The 13679-nt window shown below is 41.2% G+C and overlaps 1 protein-coding gene across 8 annotated transcripts in view; it reads left to right on the top strand.

Moving 5' to 3' along the window:
• Positions 1-13679, top strand: part of SH3RF2 (SH3 domain containing ring finger 2) — a 170250-nt gene that overhangs the window by 53900 nt on the left and 102671 nt on the right. For all 8 annotated transcript variants that reach the window (XM_069102681.1, XM_069102682.1, XM_069102677.1 and 5 more), the window contains exon 3: positions 11336-11605. In XM_069102681.1, the coding sequence (XP_068958782.1) occupies positions 11336-11605 (270 nt within the window). The remainder of the gene's footprint in view (positions 1-11335; positions 11606-13679) is intronic.

The following is a 13679-nucleotide window of genomic DNA, read 5'->3' as shown; positions in this document are numbered from 1 at the left end:
AATTTTTTAAAACAAAAGGCTTTGGAAGGGATATTTTTTACCCAAGCTAAAAATTTGTGAGGGGTCTGTTTTTAAGGGTGACCTAGAAAAAGTCCTTATGCTTATTGGTGGGTGTTATCTCTTTAAAATGTTCATTCCTGGAGAAATAACAAATAGGGAATCTGGGAATTATACCCTAGAAACAAGGTTATGTTTGTTTGTTATGGCTCAGCTGAAGATTCTGAAGCTTCAACAGTTTCTCTAGTTGCTATGCTGAAAATGTATAATTTTAGAATATTATTGACCTGCATTTTCTTGGACTTGGTTATCTACAGACAGGCCTGGGTTCGGAATTTGCTCCTCAGAAGAACACATGTGGTATGATAGAAAAGACCCTGGAACTGGAATCTGTCTCATAAAATGATAGCTTTACAACTAGACCTCCCTCCCTTCTTTGTAGAGCTAGGGGAAATAAAGGTGTTATAAAAGAAAATTATACTAATATAATTGTGTTTTTTGAAATATGAAATTAAAAAGAAAAAACTTAGAGCTAGAAGGAACCTTAGAGATCATCTAGTCCAAGGATGGGGGTCTGTAGCCTCAAGGCCACATGTGGCCTAAGGACCACAGGTTCCCCACCCCAGTTCAGGCAAAGGGCCTCACTTGAGGACCTAGAGGGACACATGTGCCCTCAAGGCTGTAGGTTCCCTACCCCTGAATTCTAGTCCATCTCCTCCCAACTCCATTTGAGAGAGAAAAAAACTTGAGATCCAGAGAAGTAGAATTAGTTTTCTAGAGTCACACAGTAAATAGCAGGGTCAGTATCTGAATCCAGGTTCTCTGACTTCAAAAATCCATGGTTCAGATTCCAGCTCAGTGTCATCACGTGACTAAGGACAAGTCATTTTCCTTCTTAGAGCCTCTTGGTTTCTAACCTATAAACTGGGGCTAATAATACCTTTATTGGCTATGTCACAGGGTTGCCATAAAGTCCAGGGTTCCTAATCTGGGATCTGTGAGCTTTTTTTCTTCCATAATCTGATAATTATGTTTCAGTATAATCTGTTTCTTTGTAATCCTCTATGTTTTATTTTATGCATTTAAAAACAGTATTCTGAAAAGAGGATCCATAGACTTCACCAGCCTGTCAAAGGGGCCAAGGACACAAAAAAGTAAAGAATTCCCGGTATAAGGAAAGCACTTTTGTAAATATTGAGGCATTATAGAACTTTGAGTTCTAATTGCGGTGAGAAACATAAAGGAAATAGCATTGGTTTCAGACTCTGTGGACCTGAGTTTGAGTCCTGGCTCTTGTTACTTGGGAGCTAATGAGATCATGAACAAGCCACTTAATTGCTCTGTATCTCAGTTTCTTCTGTTAAATGAGAATAATAATACTTTTACTGCCTACTCCACACCATTTTTGTGAGGCAAGTGTTTTATGACTCTCTCAAGTGCTGTATCACCATGAATTTTTCTCTCCTTCCACCTCCTCCTTCTTTTTCTCCTCCTCTTCCTCCTCATGGCTCCTGAGGTAGGTCAGAAAGTAGTACAGAATCTAACAGGTCCCTTTCAAGTTTTTACAGCTGAATGGATTTTAAAAGATGCTCACAAGTTTTTTGGGTTTGTCTCTGTCCCAGTGGGTGATGCTTCAAATCTTTTAAGGTTGTCGTAAAGCCTTCTAGACATAAACGCTTACAATGAAAATGACCTTTGTCTTCTGGTAGACAGTTAGGCAAATGTGGTCACCTCCCTTGGTTTTGCATGGTAGCTGTGATGCAATGGAAGAAGCAGAAGATTTGGAGTCAGATAGATGTGGGTTCAAATTCTATCTCTGGTACTTAGCAATGAAATTAATTTGGACGAGTCATTGAACTTTTCAGTGCCTCCATTTACTAGCTTATAAAATGCTATTCTTTTTTTTTTTTTTTTTGGCTTTTTGCAGGGGAGGGTAAGGCAGGGCTATTGAGATTAAGTGACTTGCCCAAGGTCACAAAAAATAATTTGAAGATACAGTTCTGTATCTGGTCTTTCTCTCTATCAGGTAATCTGTGGCTCTAGAGACAGCTGTTTTCCCACATTCAGAAATTGGCCCTCAAGGGGAAGCTAGGTGGTGGAGTGAACAGAGCACTGGCCCTGGAGTCAGGAGGACCTGAGTTCAAATGCAGACTCAGACACGTAACACTTTCTAGCCCTGTGACCTTGGGCAAGTCACTTAACCCCAATTGCCCTGCCTTCTCCCCTCCAAAAAGCGAAGGAAGGAAGGAAGGAATTGGCCCTCACTCTTAGTTCCCCCCACCCAACATTCATTCCCAAATGAACCAACATTGTTCACTATTTTTTCCGAGGGGATGGGGAAGGGGGATGGGAAGCAGGTTCCAAATAATTGTAAGAGAGAGAAGAAGGTTATGGAAAGGGTCTGCCTATATGTAATCAGAGATGCTTTGCAACCTTGAAGGAGACATTTTACTTTTGTCTTTCCTCACTCCGCATAGTAGTTTTGACTTAGTTTCTAATGCCAAATATACAGGAAAAGAGGGTATCATTTACAAAATGCCCTTCCTATTGGGAAGACTTACATTAAGATTGGAAAAATTGGAGAGGATCAGCAGTACTTCACAGTAGTTCAGCTCCCAACCAACCTGGATGAGGTGTTCCTTACCCATTGTTAGTCAGGCCACCCACGTACCATCTGCTCATCCCCTAGGAGAAGTTGCTGCCCACCTGGCTCCCTTTGAAGTGAACAGAGAAAGAGAAGAGAGAAGGCAGGGCTTTGGCTCCCAAAGGGGTTACAATGTGCCCCACGCCTCCAATTCTTATCCCATTTCAGAGGTTGTTCTGATGTGAATGGAAGATGAAGGCACCCTGGGGAAAAGTTTGGAGAAAACAGATTAAAAAAAGAAGAACTGATTGGTTGAGCCAAAAAGAGGCTACTTTGGCCCTGAGCAGTTTCTTCTCTACAACTGTAGTCTGTTTGTGCTTCCTTATCTCTGTCAGGCAACAATATCCTTGTGAATTTGGAAGGATGCTTGGGCTTGCCAGGGGAAGAAGAAACTTTGCCCACTGACACAGAGTGATAACATGGTAAGCACTAGGGAAGAGAGAAGAGAGAAAAGCAGAATCAATTTAAGAGGAAGACAAGAAGCTAAGGAGGGATGAGAGACCAAAGAAAACAGCTTCAGTCTCTAAGGTGTGTTACATCTCAGTGATTGGGAAAGACCAGAGTAGGTGATGAATGTCTGGATAGAATCTCTGCTTGTAGATGATGCACAGGGTGGAGGAAAGTAACATCTGCCCAGAACAATGGCGTTTCAGAACTTCCCTAGTATCTATTGTAGATCTTTTCCCAATGGCTTTAGAGATATTTAAGCAAATGAGTCCAGCAAGAGAGCAACCACTAACCTTCCAATAGCCAGGGAAGAAAGAGGATAAGGTTAGAGAAAAGAATGGGAGGGAGGAGGAAAAACAAGATAACAAGCTGAGAAAGAGTACTAGAAACTGGAGGCCAGAGTGGGGGGTGGAGTTGGGGGGGGTGTAAACTTTGGCCTTTTTAAGCTTTGAAAGTCAGAGGAACCACATGTAGAGGAAACCAAAATGTACGTCCTTACCTCACCCCCCACTCCCACCATGGCAACTAAGACAAATCCATTATATACCAGGTTGACCTCAACGTGAAAATAACAACATTTTTCAGGGCATGTGACCCTGGGCAAATCACTTGACCTTTAGGATTCTCATTTTCCTTATGATAATCACTGATCCTGTTTCATGGAGTTGTGATGATCACATGAGATAATGTATGGGAAATTGCCTGGCAAACTTTAAGTCACTACATAAGTGTTATTACTGTTATCATTATTGTGATCAAAGCATAGCATAGAGAAAAATTGATATTAGTTATTAGGAAGAGTCAGTGGATCTGCTGAGCACCCTTGAAATGTAAAACTCTTTATAGCAAAAAATATGAGCAGAGGATATCAGGGATTCCACAGATAACTAATGTCATGTCTATTCTCCAGATGCAGGAATTTCTACTATCAAGTGCTTTACAGATAGAGACTGGACTTCAGATTTCATTGTTAGGAAATTACATATACTAAGTGTTGAAAAAGTCTTGGTACAGATTTAAGCTGTTCAATTATAAAGGTATACTGAGACTTTTGGGATACGCTGTGTCCCAAAAATGATACAGGGTGAGGAAATTCCCTTTATCAGCGCAAGTCAGAACTTTCTCAGCAATTTAAGAGTCAGAGAATTGCCTAGGGCTTTGAGAACTTGAATGATTTGCACAGGGTCATACAGCCAGTGTGTGGCAGAGACAAGAGTTAAACCTCTGCCTTCCTACCTTCTGGGCCAGCTCTCTATCCACTGCTCCACACTGCCTCTTTAATAACTATGGGTTACTTAAATAGCCATGGTAACACGAGCTTCTAAGAGGTTTATTGCTGCAGGCACTTTGGGATTCACTAGAGTAACCAGCTCGGTTTGGATATGTTAAGTGAGCACTGTCACTTCCCAGCTCCCATCCTTCCTTGGCAAAAAAAAAAAAAAATAGGGAAACACATGCAGCCTGAGCTGGGCCATCAGCACTTTCCAACATACCACTGGCATCAGCTTACTCATTGCTTTTCTGCAACTTTAATACTAATGCCTCCACTGACAAGTCTATTCTAATATGATTGTCAGAACAAGAGGCAGACACCCACTAGTCAAAGTTGCGTTGCTGTGCAATAATTTGCCTCAGTTTCCTCTCAGTAAAGTGAAATGGTAATGGAGACTGTGTTCCTCTTTTTCCCCCAGTCCTTGTAAAAAAATGATGTCTCCAAGGCAACACATCTGACCCTATTGGTTTTCTCTAGTCTTTTTTTCTTCATTTTCTAGTCTTTTTTCTTCATTCTTTTCTCATATAATTCAACAAAAATTTAGTTAGTGCCTATTTGCAAGTCATTATGCTAGAAGCTGAAGATTTGTTGTCAAAGCCCCTCCCCCAAATTCTGTCCCCAAGGAGCTTCTATTCTGCAATGGTAAAGGGGTGGAAAACAGCCACACAATAATCTGAGAGGGAGCCTTATTAAGGAAAGGTTTCCCATACTACATGGTTCAAGTGAATCTTAAAGGAAACTGGGTAGTCTAAGACAAAGTCATGAGGAAGGAATGAATACCAGGCCTGGGGGTGGTCCAGTAAAGGCATGGAGGTGGGGGATACAATGAGAACAGTCCATTAAAGGCATAGAGTAAGTGATGAATGCTGTGGGAAAAAAAAGGTGGCCAGTTTGGCTTGAATGTAGACTATGGAGAGCTATCTCCCAATATTTCTAGATGGTCTCAGGGGAAAAAAAAATAGTTCCTTCACAAATTCATCTTCCTGGCCATCCTCATGCAAATTCAAGAGATTGATTGAGAACATTAGCTTTGGTCCTCCTTTGACCAGAAGATGAGAAAATCAAGCCATCCTTTTCCTTTAAGTGTTTTTTTTATTATTTTTTGCTTTTTGGAAGGTAATTGGGGTTGTGACTTGCCCATGGTCACATGGCTAGTAAGTATGTCAAATGTCTGGGGCTGGATTTGAACTCAGGTCCTCCTGACTCCAGGGCCATTGCTCCATTCGCTGCACCACCTAGCCACCCCTCCTTTAAGTGTTTTTTAGGGTATTAGGAAAGTAAATGGTGAAAAGGCAGCTAGGTGGGGCAGTGGGGATAGAAGACTGAACCTGGAGTCAAGAGGACTTGAGTTTAAATCCAATCTCAGACCTATATCCTAGCTATGTGACCCTGGTGAAGCCATTTAGTCTCTGCCTTAATTTTCTCATCTGTAGAATGGAGACAATTGTAGCAGAGATCGCCCAGGGTTGTTTTTAGGATAAAATGAAATAACATTTGTAAAGTGCTTTACAAGTCTAACGGCAATATGAATTCTAGTGTTGTTATTATTGTTATTGTGAAGACCTCACCAATGTTCATTGTTAAGCCAGGCTCTCTACAAGGATCAGACTTCTCTCCCTGCACCAAAAGGGACTGTATGTTGACATTTACTTTACCTACCCACCCCCTTCTCTCCCTTCTAGCAATGTACTGTTTTTCTGCCCTTCCAAATTGAAAATCAGCTTAGGGGGGCACTTTGGTATGAGGCGCTGAGTGCTAGCCTTGGTGTTGGAGGTGGCGGTTGTTCTTCGGTCCTTTCAGTCATAGCCAGCTCTTCCTGACTCCATTTTGGGGTTTTCTTGGTAAAGATACTGGAGTGTTTGCCATTTACTTCTCCGACTCATTTTAAGAGTAGGAACTAAGGCAAAAGGGCTAATCGAATTTGAACTCAGGAAGATGAATCTTCCTGATTCCAAGTCCAGGGCTCTATTCATTGCACCATCCAGCTGCCCAAGGACTTAGGTTTAAATCCTGACTCCACTGCTTGTATAGCCATTGGTGAGTCATTCAACCTCTCTGGGCCTCAGTTTCTCCATCTGTAAAATGAGGAGAGATCAAACTAGATGACCTCTGTTATCCTTTCCAACTCTCAAATTATGTGATCTTTGATCCTGATATGGATCACTAAGCCACCATTGTTACTGAATTCCAGATGGGCCTTGCTTGGCCTCTTCTCAGAGCCATGTAATAGCTGCCTCTGATCACACATACAGTGTAGAAACCGCTGTGGCGAGAAGTAACATTGGAACAGTGGAGAGGCTGTCTTGAAGTCAGGACTACCTAGGGTAATATCTGACTCAAACATACTGTCTGATCCTCAGGCAGCTCTCTGTGACTATAAATTGCCAAACAGCAGCTAATCTGCATTAATAGAGAGATTTTCCTAGACAAGAGATCTCTCCATCAATAAAATCACAGAACCTTCGAAGAATTCACATTCTAATGAGGGGAGAGTGTGAATATAACATATACACAAGTAAACAACTAACAGTCTGAATTTCTTGTATTTCTTTCCCACAGTATTTTTTATAGCTTAACTTTCTACATGAAGTTTGTTTGTCCTCATTGGAAGATATGGTTGGTGTACCAAGTTAATAAGGCTGCTAAGGGAGATGGCTCAGTGGATAGAATGTTGGGCCCGGAGTCAGGAAAACCTAAGTTCAAACCCAGCCTCAGACAGTTACTAACTGTGTGACCCTGAGCGAGTCACTTTACCTTTGTTTGCCTTAATCTACTGTTGAAGAAAATAGCAAACAATTCTAGTATCTTTGTCAAAAACATCCCATGAAGAATATTCGTGTCCTGTGATCTTATGGGATCATGAAGGGTCAAACAGGGCTGAACAACAACAAAGAAGTTAATAATTCAAGAAATTCTAAGTGGAAATACCACACCAGGAATTGGGGGCATCTTTCCTATGTGAAAAGGCATGGGTGGTTGTTTCTGTGCATTTATCAACATTATTTTCTTCTTAATGTTTTGTTTTTACATCACTTTCTTTTTTAATACATCCCTCTCCCCTCCCTTACCCAGTGAGCCATCCCTTGTAACAAAGATTTAAAAAGAAAAAAGTAGTTCAGAAAAACCAACTGAAGTATTAACCCTGTCTGATGGCATATGTGATATTCCATACCCATAGTCCTGCCATCACTCTAAAAGACAGCAAGAGAATACCAAGTGTACCATCCTTGCTGACACCTCCTCATCCTTTCCAGGTGAGCAAATTAGGCAGGGACCAGGAGCCCCTGAACAAATTCATCACTAAATCATTACTGGTTGTGGCCTCAGCAAGGAATGCCACCTTCATTTGAGACACACATTAAACTTCAATTTGGACAGCCTCCATGTGTGAAGAATAGCAGCAAGGCAATTTGGTGACTCTGACTGGGAAGCTTCACGGTAGTGGGGAGAGAAAACAATTACAGACAATAAAAAAAGTTACAAACAATACATCAGGTAATATTTTATTGGGGTCTTTGAACCATTTTCCCTAGAGAAACCATTTAGGATGGGGTAGAATTAGCCATCTGAGGCTCTCTGGGTGCTTGACTTTTATTCAAGGGCCTTGGAGTTAAATAATTCATGCTAATAGTCTCAGCAGCAAGGAGAACAAATTGCCAAGGCTCCAGAGATGCATTTCCATTACAAGGCACAGCCCTGGATGAAGTTTGTGATGAAAAGCCATGTTAAGTGGCTTTCGTTTCATGCCCTGATTTCTTTCTGCAGCCTGCAAAAGAAAGCATCATTGCAAGAATGAGGATGGGCTTGAGTGGCCCAGGGGAGAAACTGCCCAAAATGATGCTTGAGCCAATGAATAGGATTTTCACATTAAAAATAGCAGCCAGGAATTCATTTAATGCAACTCTGTACTGAGGGGGGTGGGAGAGAAGAGGAGGTGGCAGCTGCAGTTGGAGGTGGTATTGCTATTAATTCTACCTGGGGATTTCAAAGTTCAAGCGTCTTCAAAGAATCTTAAACATTTTCTGAAATTTGAGTTGGGGGTGTAATTGCTCAGCAGTCATTAAATTATGTGCACCACCTGCACTTGCTATCATTTTCAGAATGGGAAAGGGAAAGAGCCTCCCTGGCTCCCCCCTCCCCCCCACCATGCTTTTAAAACTCCATTATGGCATTATGATTTGGGTGGGAGTGGGCTAAATGCAGCTGGGTAGTTTATTCAATATGCATTTATTAAACACCTACTTTGTGATTCCTTTTTGATTAAGTACCCCTACAGTGGGTGGTAGATGATAATAACTAATATCTATAAGCCATATCATAGACATTTCTATTATCAAAAAAAAATAATGTTGGAGCAGCTAGGTAACACAGTGAATAGGCCACCAATCCTGGAGTCAGGAGGACCTGAATTCAAATTCTCCCTCAGACACTTGACACTTACTAGCTGTGTGACCTTGGGCAAGTCACTTAACCCCAATTGCCTTGTCTTCCCCTGTCCAAAACAAAAACAGCAACAACAAAAGATAAATAAATGTGTAAAGCACATTGCAAATCTTAAAACACTATGTAAATACTAACTTGATATTAACAACCTGTGAGATGGATATGAGTGGTATTATTACCCCCATTTTGCAGATGAGGAAACCAAGTCTGAAAGGGGTTAAAGTGACCTGCTAACATATAAGCAAGTAAGAGTCTGGGGAAGGATTCGAATTGAGGCCTCCCATATGACCTTGGGCAAGTTTGCTCCTCTCTCAGCCTCATTTTCCTCCTGTGTAAAGCAAGGGTGTTGAACTTGATGATCCCTGAGGTTTCTTCCAGCTCTGGTTTTATTATCCTGTGATTCCCAGGCTAGCATTCTCTCCACTAGGAATAGCAGCCTTCAGCTGCTCCTATGCCAGCCTTGAGACAAAGGACTTAAGGAAAACATCTTCCTCTTGTTCAGATTAACCTGATTGCCACATCAGATGCAACCTTACTTCTCAAACCTCATAATGCATTTTGTTTGCCCTCCTCCGATCTCCTCACTGGGTAATATCTATTAAAGTTATTTGTGTTTGTCTTATCTCCCTACTAGATGGTAAGCAAGCTCCACAAGGACAGGGACTGTGTTGTGTCCTAACTCCCATCTTCCCCAGCACCAAATTGATGATCCGCACATTGTTGCTGCTCAGTCGTGTCTGACCTCATGGACCATAGCATGCCAATACCATTTATGGGGTTTTCTTGACAAAGATACTTTAATGGCTTGCCATTTCCTTCTCCAGTGGCAAACCGAGGTGAAATGACTTGCCCAGGGTCACACAGCTAGTAAGTGTCTGAGGCTGGGTTTGAATTCAGGTCTTGCTGACTACAGGCACATCACGCTATTCACTGAGTCACATAGCTGCCCATACATAGTAGAGGCTTATGAAGAAATGTTTGCTGAATGAATGAATTAGTAAGTGAATGGATGAATGATGAGCACTAGAAATAAAAAGAGAAAAGAGGACAAGGCAGCTACTAAAGTGATGATTTTACACCAGCTCATTTAACAATTGTTATTCCCTCCTGTAAGTAGCAGATTTGCCTCAGCCCTTGGAAATCCCCTACTGTTATTCCTGCTTTTGTCCACAGTTTTTCTGGGTAAGGAGTAGCTTCCCCGGTAGCTTGGTTTACTCTCCTAGCTTCCCTCCTACCCCCACCCCCTCCCCTTTCCACTCTCTCTGCTCCCAGCTCCTTTGCTCTTTCACTGCCTGTGCTCTCTGGGCTCTAGCTGTCACTCTCTCTCTCTAGAAGCTTGCTTCATAGAAAGGTGCGACTACCTAATCCAGTCTGCAAAGTGAATTTTCAAGTTTTTCTATATCCCTAAGCCACAGAGAGTTGTTCAAAATTCCTTTTGAAATAATCATGGTGGATTCATGAGGTCCTTGGAAGAGTTCAGTCAGTGCCTTCAAGACTTCTCTCATGAGCAGCCAGGGTATCTGGTATGAAATCAGACTATTTCATCATATCTCACTCAGGAAAATTGAAATAAAATAAGAAAGATAATTTAAAATAAAATAAATTTACCCATTACACTCTATGAAGCAGACCAAAGTCCATGTCATCATCAGACTCCTCATATTCTTCTTTTTCTTTTTGCTTCTTCTTTCTTCTCAGCTGGGGCAGCTATGCTGCTAGCCAGAGCAGCCCTTCCAGCAGGGGCAGCACCACCAGCTGCTGGGGCAAGTCCAACAACTCCTACATTGCTGCTGAGACTTGCAATGTTTACATTGCACAGGGCCTTTGCAAATAATCCAGGCCAGAATGGTTCAACATTTACACTTGCTGCTTTAATGAAGGCATTGATTTTATCCTCCGTGACCATAACCTCATCCTTATGAAGGATGAGGGCAGAGTAGATACAAGCAAGCTCAGAATGGCCATTTCAGGAGATGGATGAGGAAAGACTTGTTTGTAGTGCTGCTAGCTGCTAGCTGAAGTGAGGATTCACCCCGACGTGGCCTTAGCTTCTGAAGAAGAACCAAGCACCTTACAGACAGCTAAAGAGCCCAAAAAGTCTTTAAGCTATACTGGGAGTTTAATATCTCTCAACAGAAAAAAAATCAGTTTAAAAAAATTCTAACTGAATTTATGGATTATTTGAGTGATGACCAATTGATTCAGACTTCATGGTGGTTAAAACAGTTATGCATGCAGAAAAAAATTAATAGAATTCCTATAGAACTACATATTTTTTTCAAAGTACTTCTTTATTATTTCAATTCTTCCTCATAGCAACCTGTGAGGAAGGTAAACATACAATTACCTCTGTTTTAGTGACTGGGAAAACTAACATAGAGAGTTAGGTGACTTACCCAAGGTCATGCAATCAGTTGAAGTCAGTCAAGACGAGACCATTGTCAGATCAAAGTGCGTGTCATCTCACCATGTTATCTCTGTTTTTGAGGGGATAAGTCAGATGACGAATTTTCTTCTTTGTCTCCCCACAGGTACCAAGAGCAAAAGCCCTGTGCAATTACAGAGGGCAGAACCCAAGTGACCTGAAGTTCAACAAGGGAGATATCATCCTCCTTCGAAGACAGCTTGATGAGAACTGGTACCAGGGAGAGATCAATGGCATCAGTGGGATCTTCCCCACCAGCTCAGTGGAAGTGATTAAGCAGCTGCCACAACCTCCCCCACTCTGTCGGGCTCTTTACAACTTTGATTTGAGAGATAAAGACAAAAGCGAGAACCAAGACTGTCTGACTTTCCTCAAGGTAAAGGGGTGTACTGGGGAGGGGAATATCTATTAAGATAATAACTAGAGAGCGATGGCTTATATTATTTTAATAAGAAGTTTTGTTTTTTCCTTAAAATCATCATTGACTAGTAGAGTAGTCATTCAGACAAGACTGAGACTGATTGTCTTGGGAGAGGGGCAAAATTATGCTGGGAAATGTTTAATAACCCAGTTTCCGATGGTCACACTTTTTTTTTTGCTCACACAATTTTACATTTAATTTGCATTATTAACATTTTCCTCATCACTTTTTATGTCTAGAAATCAACAAAATTATAAAATAAGTGCTGATTTATAGTTTGCTAATCTTTAAGATATAAATGCTCACACTGAAAATTTACAGTGGGCTAGCAGTGGACAAAGCTGGTTCTAGTTGGCGCCAGCACATCCCTGGAGAGACAAATAATTGTCACACTGGACATCATACTGATCACCCAGGAGTCTCTAGCCGAGTCTAAAGTATAACCAGCCCAAAACACCACTGTTCCTCTGGCAGCAGTCATTGAAATCTGGTTCCTAGAAGGAAATACTAGGCTCTATGAAATTATAAAACTAGCTTCATATTTCCAGATCAGTTAAGAAAAAAATCATACATCATTGAATAGAGTACTGGCCCTGGATGGAGTCAGGAGGACCTGAGTTCAAATCCGACCTCAGACACTTAACACAAAACTAGCTGTGTGACCTTGGTTAAGTCCTTAACCCCAATTGCCCTACGTTTACCCCCTCCAAAAAAAAAAAAGTATACATCACTTAGCCCTATTAAAAGAAATCCTGGAGACAACCTCAGAAAAAGAAAGGCAAAGGTATTTTATTTAGCACACCAAGGCAGCAAGCAACTGGGTGCAGCAGACCCAATTGAAACTGTGGTGCTGTTTTTTATAGACTAGAGTAAACAAGGTCCATAAAAAGGACAAAAGTATGTTGATTAGTACAAAAACCAGGGCAGCTAGGTGGCTCAGTAAATAGAGCACCGACCCTGGAGTCAGGAGGACCTGAGTTCAAATCCGGACTCAGACACCTAACACAAAAACTAGCCATGTGACCTTGGGCAAGTCACTTAACCCCAACTGGCCTCCCAAAAAAAACAAGGTAAGCCCAATGAGGTCAAACAGGAGATGGAAAGATTAAACATTCACATTTGGGTATACATGAACTTAAATGGATGGGAATGGGTGAATTCAATTCAGGTGATCATTATATATACTACTGTGGGTAAGAATCCCTTAGAAAAAATAACAGTAGCCCTTATTGTCAATAAAAGGGTGAGAAAAGCAGTACTGGGGTATGATGTTAAAAACTGATCCAAGGCAAACTGTTTAACGTCAAGTAATACAGGTCTGTGCTCCAACCACTGACACTGAAGAGACCAGAGTTGATCACTGTATAAAGACCTACAATATCATATAGAAATAACACCCAAAAAAGGATGTCATATTCATAATAGAAAATTGAAATGCTAAAGTAAAAGATCAAAGGATAATTGGAATAATAGGAAAGTTTGTCCATGGACTACAAAATGGAGCAGGGCAGAGACGAATAGGGTTTTGTCCAGCTAACTTGACAGTCATAACAAACACTCTTTTTCAACAACTCAAGGTGACTCCTCACAGATGGTCAATATTGAAATTGGATTGATGGCATACTTTGCAGCTAAAGGTGGAGAAGCTTTATGCATTCAGTTAAAACAAGGCCTGGAGCTGACTGTGGCTCAGATCATAAGCTTTTTGCAAAATTCAGACTCAATTTGAAGAACGTAGGGAAACCATCAGACCATATAGGTATAAACCAAATAGACTTAAGATAGCAGATCTGGTTAATATAGAGCTCCTGAAGAACTATGGACAGAGGTTCAAAACATTGTACAGGAGGCAGCCACAAAAAGCATTTCACAGAAAAACAGTTAAGAAAGCAAAATGGCTGTCTGATGAGGCTTTACAACAAGCTGAGGAAAGAAGAAAAGGGAAAGGGAAAAGGGAAACATATACCTGATTGAATGCAGAATTCCAGAGAATCCCAGAGAATAGCAAGGACAGTTAAGGTTTTCTTAA

The sequence above is a fragment of the Petaurus breviceps genome, unplaced genomic scaffold, assembly GCF_028583685.1.
Source record: "Petaurus breviceps papuanus isolate PSGF00001 unplaced genomic scaffold, PetGlider_PUasm1.0 551, whole genome shotgun sequence".
NCBI lineage: Eukaryota > Metazoa > Chordata > Mammalia > Diprotodontia > Petauridae > Petaurus > Petaurus breviceps.
The sequence above is the reverse complement of the archived record's forward strand: the minus strand, read 5'-3'. Positions and strand labels throughout refer to the sequence as shown.